The sequence below is a fragment of the Psammomys obesus genome, unplaced genomic scaffold, assembly GCF_907164565.1.
Source record: "Psammomys obesus unplaced genomic scaffold, mPsaObe1.curated_primary_1811, whole genome shotgun sequence".
Classification (NCBI taxonomy): Eukaryota; Metazoa; Chordata; class Mammalia; order Rodentia; family Muridae; genus Psammomys; species Psammomys obesus.
Genome location: NW_026591086.1, coordinates 42,160,732 through 42,178,097, shown reverse-complemented (window position 1 = coordinate 42,178,097; position 17,366 = coordinate 42,160,732). Strand labels below are relative to the sequence as shown.

The 17,366-nt window shown below is 32.9% G+C and overlaps 1 protein-coding gene across 8 annotated transcripts in view; it reads left to right on the top strand.

The window, feature by feature from the left end:
- The window catches only part of Rbm26 (RNA binding motif protein 26), a 72,391-nt gene extending 56,193 nt beyond the window's left edge, over positions 1 to 16,198 (top strand). For 5 of the 8 annotated variants that reach the window (XM_055609615.1, XM_055609616.1, XM_055609618.1 and 2 more), the window contains 4 exons: positions 5,892 to 6,005; positions 7,659 to 8,818; positions 9,427 to 9,485; positions 13,090 to 16,198. In XM_055609615.1, coding sequence (XP_055465590.1) covers positions 5,892 to 6,005; positions 7,659 to 7,748 — 204 coding nt within the window. In that variant the 3' untranslated portion in view covers positions 7,749 to 8,818; positions 9,427 to 9,485; positions 13,090 to 16,198. The remainder of the gene's footprint in view (positions 1 to 5,891; positions 6,006 to 7,658; positions 8,819 to 9,426; positions 9,486 to 13,089) is intronic. The other 3 variants (XM_055609613.1, XM_055609614.1, XM_055609617.1) reach the window with 3 other exon arrangements.
- Positions 16,199 to 17,366: the final 1,168 nt, after the last annotated feature.

Sequence of the window (17,366 nt, the reverse complement as noted above, 5' to 3'; positions counted from 1 at the left end):
TTTGTTTGTTGATGCTGGAGATTAAGCTCCAGCTTAATTTTATGCAGGTTCATCAGGAGCTCTACCCTTTCATTGCAACTCTAGATCCAAGTCTAAATCTGGGTTTTTTATGTTAAGACTTTTTGTTTATGCTGTGGTGGCACATGCCTTTAATCCCAGCACTTGGGAGGCAGAGGCAGGTGGAACTCTGCGTTCAAGGCCAGCCTGGTCTACAGAGTTTCATATACAGAGGAAGTATATCTTCAAAAACAAAAACAGGACCTGTTTTAAAAGATGTGATCAGTTAAAACATTTTTGTGTATATATTAGGTAGAACTTTAATAAAATTTTCTCTGAGAGGTGTTAGTAAGGACAAATTATTTCAAATTTAGAATGATGGTTTCAATGACAAATAACGTCTCTATTTATTTTCTAGGAAGCAGTGATATTATTTTAAAGGGGGTAGTTGTACACAGCTGCTTCAAATATCACCAAGTTTGTGGATCTCATGAGAACTGTGTGTATTCATGTATGCATGTGTATGTGCATGCGTGTGTGTGCTTCGGGACAAGGGTGATGTCTGGTTTCTTGTGATAGCCCCCTGTGTTTTGAGGCAGCGACTCTTCACTGAACTGGAAGCTGGTTTGGCTGAACTGGGTGGCAGTGAGACCGCAGGGTTCTGTCTGTCTTTTTATCACCGCACCAGGTCACAAACCTGTACTGCCATACCTCACTTTTTTGCGGGTGTGGAGATCTAAATTATGAGCCTTATGCTTGCTGAGCAAACCCTTCCACCACTAAGACATCCCTCTAGCACCTAAGGACTTCAGATAGAGATGTGCTGTTCTCAGTGCTTACATTTCTAAGAGGGAAAAACAACTTTTTTTTTTTTTTTATTACTCGGAGTGAGACCTAATTGACATAAGTTCTTCATAGTTTTTGCCCTTTCTACCTCAGACCTGTATTTTTATACAATATGCATAGTAAACAAAATAACATTTAAGGAATAAAGATACTTAACACTTGAATTATATAAAGGTTGAGTAAGGAATAGATACGCTGCTATTATATAAACACTTAGAATTAAGTTATGAGTTGTTTGATCATGAACATATTTTAAGCCAAAAAAATGTTGAAATTTTATACTGTTTTGAAAAGAATGGAAAATTAAGTTAAAACTTAAATAAGCAAGGTATAGATAAATTATTTTGAAACTTCTGGATTTCAGAGAACAAAATATTTAAGAATTTAAAATTTAATTTTTTTACGTAGAATGAAACACTTTGGTTTCCTAAGGAAGAATATAAAATATATAAGTGATTGCCACTTATTTTCACCAGCATGTCATAAAATAAAAGAATTTTGACATAAAAGTATAAGATGTCATGAATTCAGGATGAAGGGTAGGCCTTTTGAGGAAAGAAGTTGTCAGATTTTGCTAATGTTCTTTTTTTTCTGCTCCATTTTTTCTAGATTCAATGAACATTTTAATTTTCTACATCTAATAATATTAAACGTGAAAATCCTACAAGAATAATATGACTGAAATAATGCATATTATGTACACATACACACACACACAAACACACACACACACATACACACACATACACACACACATACACCCACACACACGGATTTTACAGGCTCACAAAAGGGCTGTTTTCAAGCTCAAAATCAAGTCAGGTGGTGGTGGTGCACACCTTTAATTCCAGTATTGGGTTGGCAGAGGCAGAGGAGGGTGGATCTCTTGAGTTTGAAGCCAGCCTAATTTACAAAGGGAGTTCCAGAACAGCCTGGGCTGTTACACAGAGAAACCCTGTCTTGAAAAACAAAAGAAAAAAAACCCACAAAATAAAACATTATTAAATGGTGTTTGGGTTACCTGTGGGGGTGGGGCATGCCGATGACAACGACACAAACCAGGGCATTTTAACTCACCTTTTAAGTTTTAAATTTTTAAGTTGGTAAAACAAAACAGAATAGAAAATACCTGTTAGCTAAAGTCCATGGGAAATCTGAGGAAAGCCTGACTGAACAAAACCCAGGACCCTGCCTCAAGAAAACTCAAAGCAGGACTGGAGAGACGTCTCGGCAGTTAAGAGTACCTTAACTGTTGTTAAGTACCTGTTGTTCTTCAGATGACCCGTGTGAATTACAGTGCCGTTTAGCAGACCACACCACATGTAACTCCACCCTTAGGGGTTCTGACACCCTCTTCTGGACTCTGGTCATCTCCACATATATAGCATACACTTGTGTGTGCACACATGAAAAAGAGAGACAGAAACAGTAGATCTAAAGAAGAGGTGCCTGCGGGAATGGCTCAGTCAGTAAAGTGCTTGCTGTGCAAGACATGAGGACCCAGCTTCTGATCTCCAGCACACTGCAAAGCTAGCCATGGCAAGTGAGTCTGTGATCCCATCATTGGGCAGGTTGACACAGCTAGAAACCTGGGGCTTACTAGCAAGTCAGCAATTCTAGCCAGATTGATGAGCTCTATGTTTAATGAGAGGTCTTGTTTTAAAAAAATAGGGTGGAGAGTAACTGGGACATACTGTATCAACTGCTGGTCTACACATACATATAAACGTACATGCAAAGGCATTCAGGTATGTACCACTAGAACAATAAACAGGTACACAAAGGTGTTTTAAATATTACCTTAGTATAGTGAGGGCTTTTTAAAAAGTTGTAGCATGATATTTATAAAAGAAGAAGCTGCTTAATTTAATACATAACAATTTTAAACTTTTTTTAAATCAAAGAAAAACTGCTTTCTAAAAATATAATTTAAAAAAAATTAAAGAGGCTGGAGAGGTGGCTCGGTGGTTAAAGTGAATACTGCTCTAGCAGAGAACCCAAGGCCAGTTTCTACTAATATCTGAAGCTTACAACACCTGTAACTCCAGCTCCAGGGGATCCTGTGTCCCCTTCTGACTTTGCACTGTACTCTGTCTTAAGTTGTTGATATAGTGGTGGTTATCTCTTTAGGCTTTTATACTATGTGTCTTAACATTTGAAAAATTTAAAAATATAAAATGAAGCTAGGTGTGGTGGTGTACTTACTTAATCCCAGCACTAGAGAGGCAGAGGCATACAGATTTCTGAGTTTGAGACCAGCCTGGTTTTTAGAGCAAGTTCCAGGACAGCCAGGGCTGAAAAACCAAAACAGGTTAAAAAAATTAAGCAAAAATAAAAATAAATAAATTGGTAGATAAATGTTTTACATACATGAATAAATGGATAAATTACAGAATTTATATTGTAAATTATATGAAATATATACTGGTTTACAGAAGTCATAAATAGGTATTGCTATGAAAATAATGTGAAATATAATGTTTCTTATTACATCAGAAAAGCTTAGGCTTATTGAATAAACTTTCAGCTTCAGGGATCAAAGATTCAAAGTTGTTTCACAAGTTTATGTAGCTTGAATTGTCAAATATTTCTGATGAACAAAAATCATTAAAAATGTAATATACCTAGTTTTTTTTAAAAAAAAACACACACAGTAACAAATTTTATTGTTTTATTCTTGAAAAATTTCCTACAAGTATGAAATGAAATATATCTACTCTTACTTTTTTCCTCTACCTCCCTCTAAATCCCTCCTGACAAGTACTTCTCCCAACGTGATATCATTGTTGTCTGTTTTTTGGGGGTAACCCACAACTAAGTCCTGTTATTGCTGCTCGTGTGTGTAGGGTATGACCATCTCCTGAGGCAAGGGAGCCTGGCAGTGGAAATGTCTTCAACAAAGAAGCTTCTCACTACCCTAGAAACTATCAACCACAAATAACTTCTAAGTAAAGGCTGGGGCTTGGGCAATACTTCTTTCTATGAGGACTTTGGGCTATCTTGATCTCGAGCAAGTAATCACAGCTGCTAGGAGATCATGATTGTAATAGTGGTGTCATATCAGGAAGACAGCATTTTATGGCAGTTCTCATCTTCCAAATATTAATAATCTTTCTGCCTTCCTCAATGTTCCTTAAGCCTGGGAGGTTGATAAAAATGCCTTATTAAAGACTGAGCACTTTGACCAATTATTAACTGCTGCTCATTGGAAAAAAAAAAAAAAAAGGTTGAGAGCACCCTGGGTCTGTGAATACACGTGTAAATATTTAGGGTGTAGTTTGACAACATGACCATTGAACAAACTAACAATAGGCTGTTTCCAAGGACCTCTGACTTCCAATTCATGGACTTTTGTCCAGGCTTATAGTACCAGACGTGAAATTTCACCTATGGGCAGGCCTGATGAAATCCAGTCAGAAAATAGTTTTGTCACTATTATACGAGTAGGCATATCTTTTCTGACAGGTCAGAATTGGCATGTAGACTCTAGTGATGGGAAGACCAATGATGTCTTCTCTTCCCCAGCAGCCTGCATAGTATCTTCTAGTACTATACTAGCCAGCAGGGAACTAGTTTATAGATTAGATTTTTTTGTTCTGCAGTCAGAGTATGTAGTTCTCTTCAGCAGCAGAGTCTTGTTACGGAGTTACTATCAGGGACAAAGAATGATGGCCTTGATGGTGTTTTGGTGACCTTCCAGCCTTCCCTCCGGTTTTAAAAAAAAAAAAGTAGTTAAAAATTCACCTTACAAATTTGAAATGTGTGTTGAATATAGAAATGATGCGATTGGGTTGTTAGAAATAATCTGTCACCTCTTGTTGAAAGATGCAGTGTTGTATAGGTTGCAGTTGAGTAGGAAGCTGAAGCAGGAGCAGTGTGAGTTAAGTCTAATGTGAGTGTTGCACAGTAAAGACCTTTCTTCAGAAGCAAAAACAACTCCACATCCAAATTTACAGTAGACATTGCTGTTCACAGTTTTGTGATTTTTCCATATTTTAATAAATGGGGAAAAAGCTTTATAAGTATTTTGCATGTGGCATTTGTTATTTCTTAACTGTAATATACTTTATGTAATGATTTCAGCTTGAAATTTCAGTTTTTTTCTGAACTAAAATATAAATGCATTTTTAAGTTGTGTGGCATTGTGATAAAGCATGAACTAAAAACTCAGCTGAATTTTAGTAGGCATGAAATCTTTTAAATTTATCATAAATTTATATGTACAGATTTAAATTTGTTTGTTGGGGCATTAATGCCACATACAACTCATGTTCAGAAGTCATTGAATATGTAATTGTTCCTACACTTCATATTATTTAGTACTTTTGAGTTTGTGCTAAAATCTTTGGGAACATGAATTACTAAAAATGTTGCTAATACTAATTCATGTTACTTTAAATATGGTGTCTTTCAAACTAGCTACTGACTAGAGCAAGAACATAGGCTTGACCATTTCTTGAGTTCAACTGCCATCAGTTACAAAATACTGAACTTTTCTGTAGGAAAATTCAGATTTGGTACCTTCCCTTTTTCTTAAGATGTTTATATTTTGCATTAGTTGTGTGCTTTTGATCATTAATTTGAAAATTAATGTCAACTTTATATGCAAATTTACTTTTGTTAAAGGTTTCTAGTTAATTACATATATATGATGTAAATTAGCATATAAAATTAATTTGGTCTGTTGATCTTAAAATAGACATTGATTCAGAAGCTAGAGCCAAAATCTTGTGGTATATTGGTATTGTTGTTTAAATAGTAGTAACTATTGTAATGTAAACTGAGAAACATTTTTTCCCCTTAGATTTTGGCTGAGTGAAATAGTACTTGATTATGAGAAATTGTTGTTTACTTTAAAAAAATTTTTTTTATATCACTAGTATGATTTTAGGAAGTAAATAACTGTAATAGTAATTATAGTAAATTGAGTTAAATAAACAAACAGCAAATAAGTAACTTTTTGAGTTTAACGTTTTAATATTAGGCATTTAAAACATTCAATTTTTCTTCAGAAATTGTTAATGTTCTTTACTCCCATATTCTTTTAGGCAGCAATTCATGGAGCTCGTTTCAAAGGGCAGGATTTAAAACTGGCATGGAATAAACCAATACTTAATATTTCAGCTGTGGAAACCGAAGAAGTTGAACCTGATGAAGAGGAAGTATGTTGTATTTTTTTATTTGTTTTCCCATCATTATTCATAATTCATTTATAAAAAGTTATTTATTTATTTATTTGCTTATGGCTGTGATTTAACATAATACTTTTATTCCTAAGCCATATTCCAGACAGGGGAGATCAGATAAATACAGACAACTTTATATGTTCTGGATTAATGAGAAGAATTGTGGATTGCCAACCCCAAAAGAATATGTGCTATATCAGTTTTCAATAACTATAAAAGATAATAATTCTTCATTAGAGTTTTATTCACAGGAAATTTGGTGATAATATGTTAAGTTCTAGGGTATTTATTTTACTCAATTGCTGTATCAACATTTCAGCCTTCTTTTTAAATTCATATTGCTATAGTTCATTAGAGTGGCTACCTGCTATGTGGTAGATTTTGTGATAGGCACAAAAATGAATAAGACACGGTCCCTGTCATCAAGGAGCTTATAATCTGGAAAGGAGGGTGGTGGCAGAAACAGAAGAAAACAATTACAATATCAGGCATACTGATGTGCCGAATGAAGACGATTTGAACAACATGCTGTAGGAACCCCTAGGAAGAAATGCTTATGTCTGTCCATAATAATCTCAAAGGTCTATTGCCAGTAGAGCCAAGCCCTGAATGATAAGTGTTCTGTAACAGTGATGTGGTGGGGCTAGGAATGTAGTGGAGAAAAGCATTTTCAGCAGAATTCTACCTTCAAAATAAGCATGGGAGATTGCAGTTTTCTCAGGTAACACTAGCTAGTCAGTGGACTAAAAGGTATGACAGGGCAGGAGTGGTAGTGGATTTAAAAAGCACTTGAGACAGAAAAGATTTAAAATAAGCAATTCTGTTTTGCTTAATTATGAAAAAAGTTATGGGAAAAATTTGAAGAAGTTAAAAAGTAAAGGTAAGGTAAAGAAACTAAAAGATTCTGTTTTGCATTTGTTAGATTTCCGTAATGCTACTTCATTTTGTTTGCAGAGCATTTCAAGTCTGTTACACATATCCATAGTCAAATGCAAGAATAAATGTGTATTTGAAACTCATGTACATGATTTGTCATTTTATATTTTAGATTATACCTTTGTCCTTCCATGAGTTTGAATTGAATGGGGAGAAAAGCAGGAGAGCTCCTGGTATTAGGTATTTTGAAAAGTTTGGGAAGCAGTCTGAGAATCTTTTATGAAGGGAATGGGGAAAAGGAAGAGGTGGCTTTTTTTTTTTTTTCTTTTAATAAAAAGGTTTGCTACATAGCAAAAAGAATCGAAATTTTAGGATTATGTCATTGGTTGAGTGTTAAGAGTTAGGGTAAGTCAGTGAAAATGTATTCCTTTTTTAAAGAAGTGTTGAGCATTGTTTTGAAGTACAGAAGATGACATGATTTGTTAGAGTAGGAGAAATGGCATGTACACACTCTTAATTTGATATTTATTGCTTACTTCATGTAAGCAGTAGAACATACTGTAAAGAGATGGAATGGATAAGACCTGCTTTACGCTGTTTTCTTAAGTGCTCTAGCTATAGAAATAACCACTTGCATTCAACTCTTGAGAGAGAACAGTGTTTAAAAGTGTTACATTTTTTTTTCTTTCTTTTCTTTTTTTCTTTTTTTTTTTTTTTTTTTGGGTAAATTCCTAAATACATCTTAACCTAAAGTTTCAGGAAGAGTCTTTGGTGGATGACTCATTACTTCAAGATGATGATGAAGAAGAAGAGGACAATGAATCTCGTTCTTGGAGAAGATGATTTGACTGATCATTGATCTGCATATGCTAGAACTCTACCTGTGTTTCATTAGTATTATCTAATGTACTTTTACATATTTGTAAAAACAATTTTTGGTAAAATATGATGAAGATGATTTCACAAATAGATAAAAGAGAAGAAAACTACCTTCTGATCTTGTATTTTGAAGATTGATGTTTGCATTTTATTTCAGTAAACAATTGCTAAAGATATCACAATAGAACATATGCAATGTTTTTATTACATACTTCTATTGAACAATACAGAATTCTTTGAGTTATTTGTAAATTAATGAATAGATTTGAATACTTATGACCCAGTATTTGTTATAACATAGAGGATTTTGTTTTACTCCAAATAAGGAATGAATTTGCATTTAAAATCTTAATGAATGTTTTCAGAAATGAATAGATGACATAGTATTCTAAAGTCTCCAAGTTATGTATTCATAATATTGCATAGTAGTATGCTTAGGCTTTACTATGTATTAGCCATTTGTTGGATTTGTGTATGTATTTTATCACATGGGTGTTAATGATAATGGTGTATGACTGCTTTACATATGAGTCCTTATGCATCTGGATGCTAAAAATAAAGTGGAATGGTCTCTTAAAAGAAAAAAGAAAAGAAAAAAATAATGACAAAAAAAAAAAAATTCCATGACAATGTTCCTTGATTTAAAAGAAAAAAAAAAAAAAAAAAGAAAAGAAAAAAAAAAAAAAAAGAAAATGAAACAGACCATTCCAGATGGTGATCTGCCTTCCCCTGATTATCAGAAGGAGCTATAATCACTAAATAATAATGGTTACTGGTACCTTTACAATGATGTACAATCCAATGTTTAAAATTTATCCACTTCAGTTTGGTTTGATCATATAAATTTTCAACAGATGTCTTAAAATTTAAAAGCAGGCTGATTAGTTTGGAACCAGACTTCAAGTAGCGCTAACATTTGGTGAATAAGACAACTTCATGTTACATTTTGGATGTATGAAAAGAAAACTTGACCATTTGAAGATGTATGAATAAAGAAATATACTATAGATACTACTTTAGGAAAACACTGTTTGGTAAGTGTTCCAGTCTGATATTTTAAGTGTGCATTTACTATACTTATATAAAAATCTTTCACATTTGCACCAATATTGTGATTTTTTTTTTAAGTGGATTTCTCTGGCACGTGAATATAATATTGAAAGTTAACTAAACGTTTTTCAGAAAATATATTCTTTGTAGAATGAGGGTAGGAGATGACTAGATTATTGTATTTTTAAAAATCTTTATATTTAAATATTTTCGCTTCTCAAGATTATGGTGATTTTTTTTTTTTTAAACTGTATTTTAACAGGACTACTTTTTTTCGTTTTCGGACCAACACAATCCAAAACTAATCCCACCAGTACCAGTCTTCAGCCATCATATAACTTGTATAATATTTTTGTGTCTTTTCCCCCTTACACTTGGGGTTATATTTGTGTGTTTTTTAATGGCAATACTATTTTTTAGGAATGTTTAACTTGCAATTAGTACACATTTAAAATTTCAAACTCAGATTCCATTTGCTAAAATAATGACTCTAAAGTTAACATAGACTGTGGTATATTTTTATGTAGTCTCTTGTATGTTTGCTATGTGCTATTCTGATTCATTAGGTAAGTTTGTTTTCTTTTCTTTTTAGTAGTCGTGAAAGATGCCAAATTGGCAGAGGCTCACGTTTCTTCTCTTTACACCAAACAGGTATTATAAAGAAAGTAAATCTTTCCAAGGCCAGTTAAATCTCCAGTCTAATTTTGGCTTTATGGTTTGATGATAGTTTCAAAATTTATTATAAAATTCCCTAGAAATATAAATGAAATTACCAGTTCTATTCAGTAAAGCTCATAAATAGCTCATCAATTTCTCTAGCCTGAAATTGCCCAGTAACTTAAGAGTTTAAAATATTTTAAGCCATGGTGCTTTGAATGGTTCAGAAGACCAAATATGACTTGCTTTGGTGCCCTAGTATGAGGATTACATATTCCCAGTATTAGGTTCACAGGTGTACTTTTATAAGCATGAACCTGCATTTCATTATTAATGTTATTTAGTGATGTGTTGCTATTGGGTTTTCATCAGTATGTTTCTAAAGTCTAGTACTCTACATACACGTTGATATTTTCATTTAAAACCTAGGACATCTTATTATAAAGTAGGTGGTAGTTCTAAGTTTTTAATAAGAAAACAGGTTGTTAGAAATGGAGTGATTTACCTAAAGTCATAGACAATCTAGTAGAAATACTAGATTGTCAGTATAGGCATTTTGTGATTTCAGTACCAACTTCACAAAAGAAGGAAGAAACAAATTACAGAACTCTGCTGCTGTCTCCTTCCTAATTACTGATCAACCATGAGATTGTGTTTATAGTAATCATGGTAGGCTTTTTACTTCCAAAATACTGCACAGAATTAATAGACTTCTTGGTCATTAGGCAGTTCATATGTTTACTCTTTTAAAAAGCACTTTGTTCATATCTCTGTTACAATATTTAATGTTGTAATATTTATCTGGTTTATATGTCTGTCTTCCCCCATGAGATTGCAAGCTCCTCTAGGAAGGGGACCATGTCTTATTCATCTTTTTATCTCTAGTAAAACCTGGCTTATGTGAGCACTTAGATGTTTCTTGGATGAAATAATGAATGAATGCATATATAAATATATAGTAATGAGGTTGACAATTACCTCCCTTGTTAATTCTTATCAATTTTCTAAATATCTTAACAGTTTCCTCAGTCACTGGGTCCATTTTAAATAATAGTATTATGTGTCTCATCACAGGGGTTACAGTAGTGATGGAGTCAGATACCTAGAATCAATCCTGACGTTTCCCCAGTTAAGGCATCTAGGTTGTATGATACTAAATAATGTAGTCCTTTCCAGGGCTTAATTTGATTATTGAGGTTTTTTTTTTTTTTGGTTTTTTTTGGTTTTTTTTTTTTTTTTTTTTTTTTTTTTTTTTTTTTAAGAGTACATGGTTAGAAATGCTGACAACTGCCAATCTAGACCTTCTCACTAAATTGTTTTGGTCCATAGGTGACCATGTATAGAGAACTGAACAAGGATTAAGAGATTTAGATTACGTTTCTCAGCTCTGTACTAACTCTGTAGCCTTAGACAAGTCTCTTGCCTTAATCCAGAGTTTGTACCTTATGTATAAAATGACAAGGGTTGGACTGAATGGTATCCCTGGTGGTACATTAGTGTTTGATTCCAAAACAATTTTATATCTGAAAGCCAGTTAACCTGTAAGGTGCAGGTAAACTTCTGTATTTACAAGTTCTTCCTATTCCCATTTATAACTTTCCTCTTTGCTTCTAAACTTTTTTTTTAAAGTATTTACCTATTATATTCTTTGTCAAGAAGTTCAGATTTATATCTTTTTTCCGTCTCCATTCTTTCCTTCTACAGTATGCCACCTAAAAGTAGAAACCTTTTTAATTCTACAGCTCTTCTGATAAGTTTGGTGCTTTTTGTACACACCTGGTTATCTGATTGCACAGGTAGAGTTGGGAGTGGGAAAAACAGTACAGGCAATGTAGGCAACTATAGGAGAAATTACATATTTCTGGTTTAAAAGATTGATTAGGATTACCTCAAGGGATGGTTGTCACATTAAATTTTTTTTAATCTCTAAACAATGTTTCAAATGTTATTGAATAATTGTAACTTTTTTTTTTAAATAAGTTAACTAAAGCCCAGACATTTAATGAAAAGGTGTTATAGGAAATGAAAGACTATTCCATAGGTTTTGTTTTATTGTAATATGGTCAAATGTAACAAACCAGTAGTTTACTATGAAAATAAGACTTCACTGTTTTAGCTGATTACTTGTAGCAAGTATGGCTAAGCCTCCTTGAAGAAAGTATCTTGTTACCAGAACTGTTTCCTGGGGAGTGGGAAGACGGGCTGTATTCTAATCTTACTTGCAACACTAACCATTGGGTGTGATGGCACAAAAAGATATCAGACATTTAATTATTTGGTTTGTTGAAATATCAGTGGCTGTATCAGAATGCTGTATACATTTTATCAAAAATATATCTCCCACTGCAATGAATATAGCTAATTACAGAAAAGTAGCTTTAGTCCTAGCATTTATATAAATCTCTGTAAATCCCATTCCCCCTAAAAAGTCAGTTAAGCCTTCAAAACAAGATTGTCCTAAAAGAAGTTCTGGATTACTCACTCTGGGTTTTTCTCCCAGGACTTTTTTTTCCCTTCTAAAATTTTATGTACTAAAAATGGATATTTACTAACATAGATTTTAAGCCACCAGTATACTAAGCAGTATGAAATACTTATAAGGCAAAAAGAAAACCTCATTCTAGATAGAAAGAACTCACTTTTATCAATTTCCTGAACTAAAAGAATGACTTGTCTGCTCTATAGTATGGATACAGTCCTGTAGAAAAGAGTGTTATTAGTGCTTTGTCTCTTACAATACATTCACTGAGCAGGTGGAACAGAAGCTTCTAAAAAGCTGCCCAGTTCTCCCAGGAAAGGAAAAATTGCTGGACACAATTACCACTCTCAGTTATTTCTAATGAAAACAGACATGCTTAGTAAAAAACATCAGACTTGATAATAACTTTTTTTGTAGTTGTTAGTTTTCTGTGCTCGTTACTTAATAAAAGTGAAAGCAATTTAAAATTTTCCTTTTTTTATTTGATCCTTTCCAAATCTTCCCTCTACTTCTTTATTTCATCCACTCATCTTATGTATCTGAAGTTAGTCGTCCTTTGTATGCCAGGCCCCGTCTCATTATATGTTGCTTTTTAAAATTTTGCTTGTTGCACTTGGTGCTTGGTGTAGAATTTTACGTCATCTAGGATGATTAAAGAAAAATGATCATTATATGGAGTTTAAGGAAATAAGATATCCTTGTAATTATTTTGAAAATCGTTGGGAAACTTCAAGAAATTTGGTTTTGCTTTTGGTTTATTTATAGTGACTTGAGGCTTGTTATTTGAGTTTTAAATTTTTCTTTGCTACTCACAGCTCTGTGTAAAAATACCAGTTAGTAGATTTTCTAACCCCAAAATTTCAGTAATAGCCATTTTGTAGTGCTATGATCTTAACACTTAATATTTTCAGAAAGCATGATGCAGAGAGGGTTTGTTAAAAATCCCTTTAGCACAAAGATAATCTTTGATATAATTTGTCTGTAACTTTCAGTTTGATTCTTCTCAAGTAGACTTTTAAAAATATTATAATAACTTAGAGATAGTTCATACTGCGATTTGAATTTTAGATTCTTCTGTGACTTAAAAAAATTTTTTTAATAAATGTTGTCTTTTTCCAGCAGAGAGAGAGCATCACTGCCTGAATTTGGCTTTGTGACTCTACGAGCAAGCCCGTCCTGTCCTGTCTGGAGATGACTGTTAACATCCTGTCATTTGGTTTGCCCTTTATCAATCTGAATAGCTGTTTACATGTACTGTGATGACCATTTTATCTTTACAGTTCTGTACAAGTACATCTGAGTCCAGAAGTGTACCAAGTGTGTGATATTTATGACCTTACTCATAGATGTTTTCTCCCCTTTATAGCAATTTAACTTGTAAACCACCTTAAGAAGGAGCAAAGGCCTTTTAGCTTCCTTATGAGATGTATTATGTCTCAGGCAAACTGAGAAATGTGTCTGTGAAATCTATAAAGCCATGAGAGCATTAATTGAACAGTTTAGAATGAAGAAAATGAATTAAAAAGTTAAACATAAGTTTGGCTTTAATTTTTTATTTTTAGGATGTATTTATTGAATTAGGATAGCCACTGAAAATAATTTTGAACAGAGTGTAAAGTTCTTTTTACATACTGTAATTAGTTATGTATTTCTTGTGAGCATATTAATTGATGGGATTGCCAGGACCATTTTACTCCAGTGCATTTTTTGTCATTCTTAACTCCCAAAAACGAAGAAAATATTTTATTTCTTTTCAAATAATAAATGATAACCTGTGGGTTCTAAAACTGAACAACATCTATTAAGTTTGTCTAATTTATACAGTTTTCATTATTTGTAATCAGGGATCAAAGACAATCCTACAAGCAAGGGGAAATAGTGTTAAGTGTTTTTAAAGAATAGCTTTCAACTGCTCTAAAAGTATATCTACTAATTATTTATAAGCAGTATAGCTTAAAGTATACGATTAAAATTCTCATTCTAAATATGAATTAACATTTTTTATAGCACACCAGAAATTTTTTTTCACTAAGTTTTTTTTGAGTATTCCTTCATAGATTCTTAGGGGTTTCTGAGAAGTCTAACATGATAGCCACTCTGACTTAGAACCAAATTATATTGATTCTGATTTCTTTCTTTTTAAGCTCTACCCAGTCATACTTTCTTTCATGCAAAACTACATACTACTCTACAAACACTTTTTCCCTCTTGAGTATGCATTGTGATTGTCTTCATGAATAATAAAATGTAACAAACTCATTAGTCATACTATAAATTATCTGTCTTGATCCACATTGATTATACATGCATGGTTAAAGGAAAAGCATGTATTTTAGATAATTATTATCTAAATAATAATTTAGATAGCCTACAAGGCATTCTGTTTGGTTATTTTCTCCAGCCCTACCAACGTTTTTTGTTCTTTTTTACAGATTTGCAGATAGCCGTGAGGAATCCATAAATGTTTTACCAGAATAGTTGATATTTTTACTTTGAAAGAAGGCTTTACAGTAGTAGTGCTGTAGCTGCTTACTTTAGAGCCACAGAACATTGTCGGAAGAAACCACACCTGTCAGCCAGTAGCTCTTTTGATTGCTTAATAGGTGACTGCTGCACACTGTCACATTAACTTACTTTGCTGTTGCCTTTTTCTTTTGCTGTTGGGTTAAAAACAAAGCAAAACAAAGTGGAACATGCCCTTGGGGATCAGAAGTCAAATTGATTTCTCCTTAAAATCATTGCATTTTTTAAAAAAGTGTTGGGAGATTCAGTTGGTCAGTTACATTTAAGTCCTTATACATTGGTTATTAGAGATTCCTTTTTAAATTTTTTTTCTTGAATAGCCTTACCATGGAGCTATGTGTACATAACTGTACAGAATCATTTTTGTGTAATTGAATGGAGCAGTTTACTTCTGCATGACTGCATTATGGAAGCCTTTTATATATCTTTATATTTTTCAATATACTTAGATTTTACACTATTGGTCGCTCTAGTCATGCTATATTTGTTGTTTTTTTTAAATAGAATTTATAAATATTTATGCTCAAAATACAGATCAACTAAATATTTTTGGTCTTGTTTACAAGATAATACTTTAAAGTGATACAGACCCCTCAAGTGTCTTAGGAAACAGTCATTGGTGCTATAAAACCTTTCAGTGTCATTGAATCTGTCGTCTAGTCTTTGCTGGTCTTTATTTATTTATTCCTGCTTATACTTTAATCTAGCTAGCAGCAGAATTATGAAGTGGTATGTGTTGAGTCGGTTAAAAGCCCAGCCCCATTAGAGAACACCTAATAATTTAAGAAACTGATGCATAATGACTGTATTCTTATTGTGCCCAGCTTCTCCCAAAAGAACATAGTTTATTTTGATAAGAAGGCTATTAATTTGATTAGCATTTAAAAATGATATACTTACTCAAGCATGTCTTTTTCTCATATTTGAAATGGAAAACTTTTCTAGTCCTAAAATAATTACGTAATTTCACTCTGCTTTAAATTTCCATCTGTCCTTCACTCAGTCGAAGGCAGAGTATTTCTTACAAATATTTACAGAATATTTGATGAATTATAAAGAAATGAGTTATTACATTGTACAAGTTTTCCGTTGATGTGTACTTCGTGTTTTGTCCCCAAGATTTTATTCCAGCACCTTACTGAATGTTTTTAAGATACAGTTAAGTATCAGCAGAGCATTCAGACATGTTTGCTTTTGATTCTCAGAACCCTAAACCTGTTTTGAGTGTGATAATACTTCAGAATATACTGTTTGTCATCAGATTTCCTTTAAGGGTTCCTTTACTGGTTTATTTTAGCTCAGTTTCTATGGACTGTTGTTGAATATGAAAACACCAAAGGAGTCTTTTCTCGTCTGAAGACTGGGTTGTTCCAGTGGTTAGTACCTGTGCCCATAACTATCCCATTTCATGAATGCGTGTTGGCATGGGGGAAAATTCCCTGCTCTTTGAGTGGAGCGAAAGTAACTGGTTAAGCTGTAGCAGCTTCCTTGTTTATTTTTAAAAGTGATGATAAAACTTGAACTGAAAAAGGTAAAACTTGAACTAGAAAACTACTCTTGTATGCACAGAATGTTTATAGTGACTGTGTTTGTGTGGGTTGTCAACACTTCTATTATTTATAGTTGAATTATGTTGTTTATTAAATATCCATGTTTATTATTTTTATATTTTGAAATTTTAAAAATAAAATAGTCTTAATAAAAACAGTTGTTAATGTTTTAAAATTATCCTATATCTTATAACAGTTATATTTGTATAAATAAGATTCGTATCCACCATGCATACACAGTTGAGACTTCTGAAACTGTTTATGAAGAAGTAGCCCCATGTTTTCTCTTGCACTCGCTACCCTCAGTTCTCAGGTGAAGCTGGTTCCAGTGTGCTTCCTCCCACATAAACAAACCTTGATTGCCATGTTTTCTTAATTCCTGCTTCTGCATACTTTTTCTCTTTATTTCATTTGCTGGCCAAAAAGTTCTTACTATGTTGAAGTATAGAAACACTACAGTGATGACTAAGAATGACTGCTGTAGAGTCTGAAGGCAAAACTACAGTGGTGATCCACAAACTCATAAAAATGTTTTTAGAAGTTCCCCTTGTAACCTGATGATGATATAGGTCCTTTCTCCCTCCTCATCTGATTTGGCTTCCTGTTCTCACATCCAGCATGTTTCTTGCAGAATTACAAGAATTGCATACTTTTTTGGGTTTCATTCTTAGCTGTGCATCTGTCACCTATAAAAAGCTTGATGAGGACCTGTGACAGAGTTTGGAGATTAAAAATACATCTTTATCTTAAAAGGCATAAGGCTTGATAATCTATATAGAGGTTTAGTTTTTAACTAGTAAAATGTCTTAATAAAATTGTCCTTGGTAAAATTATTAACATTTGTAGTTACATACATGTAAACTCATACACATGCACACAAATATATAGCCATCCCTGTGGGTAATTTTAGATTATGTTCTCAGTTTCTACTTTACCAAAGTATTTCTTTTAAAGACTGAATTTTTTTTTTCTTTTCATCTTTTTCAAAATTACATGTAATTATGTATTGTAGAGAAAGAGGAAATTTAAAATTTGGATTATATAATTTTTTGGTATGTTTATAACAATTTAATCCCTCAACTATGAATTAGAATCAAGTAATTCTTGCTTGGGGTTTATAGGGTAGGCAGAACATCCTTAAATATCTTTACCTTTTTGATTCTTTCTATATGACACATTCTCAAGTACAGGTATACCAGTTTTTAACCTAGAGATACACTTTGCATTTGATCTTTTGCAAAGTATAGACACATATGTTCTTTAATAATTTAGATTTAGGAGTCAAAAGTACAGTTTTATTTGCATTTCATTTGAACTCCTCTA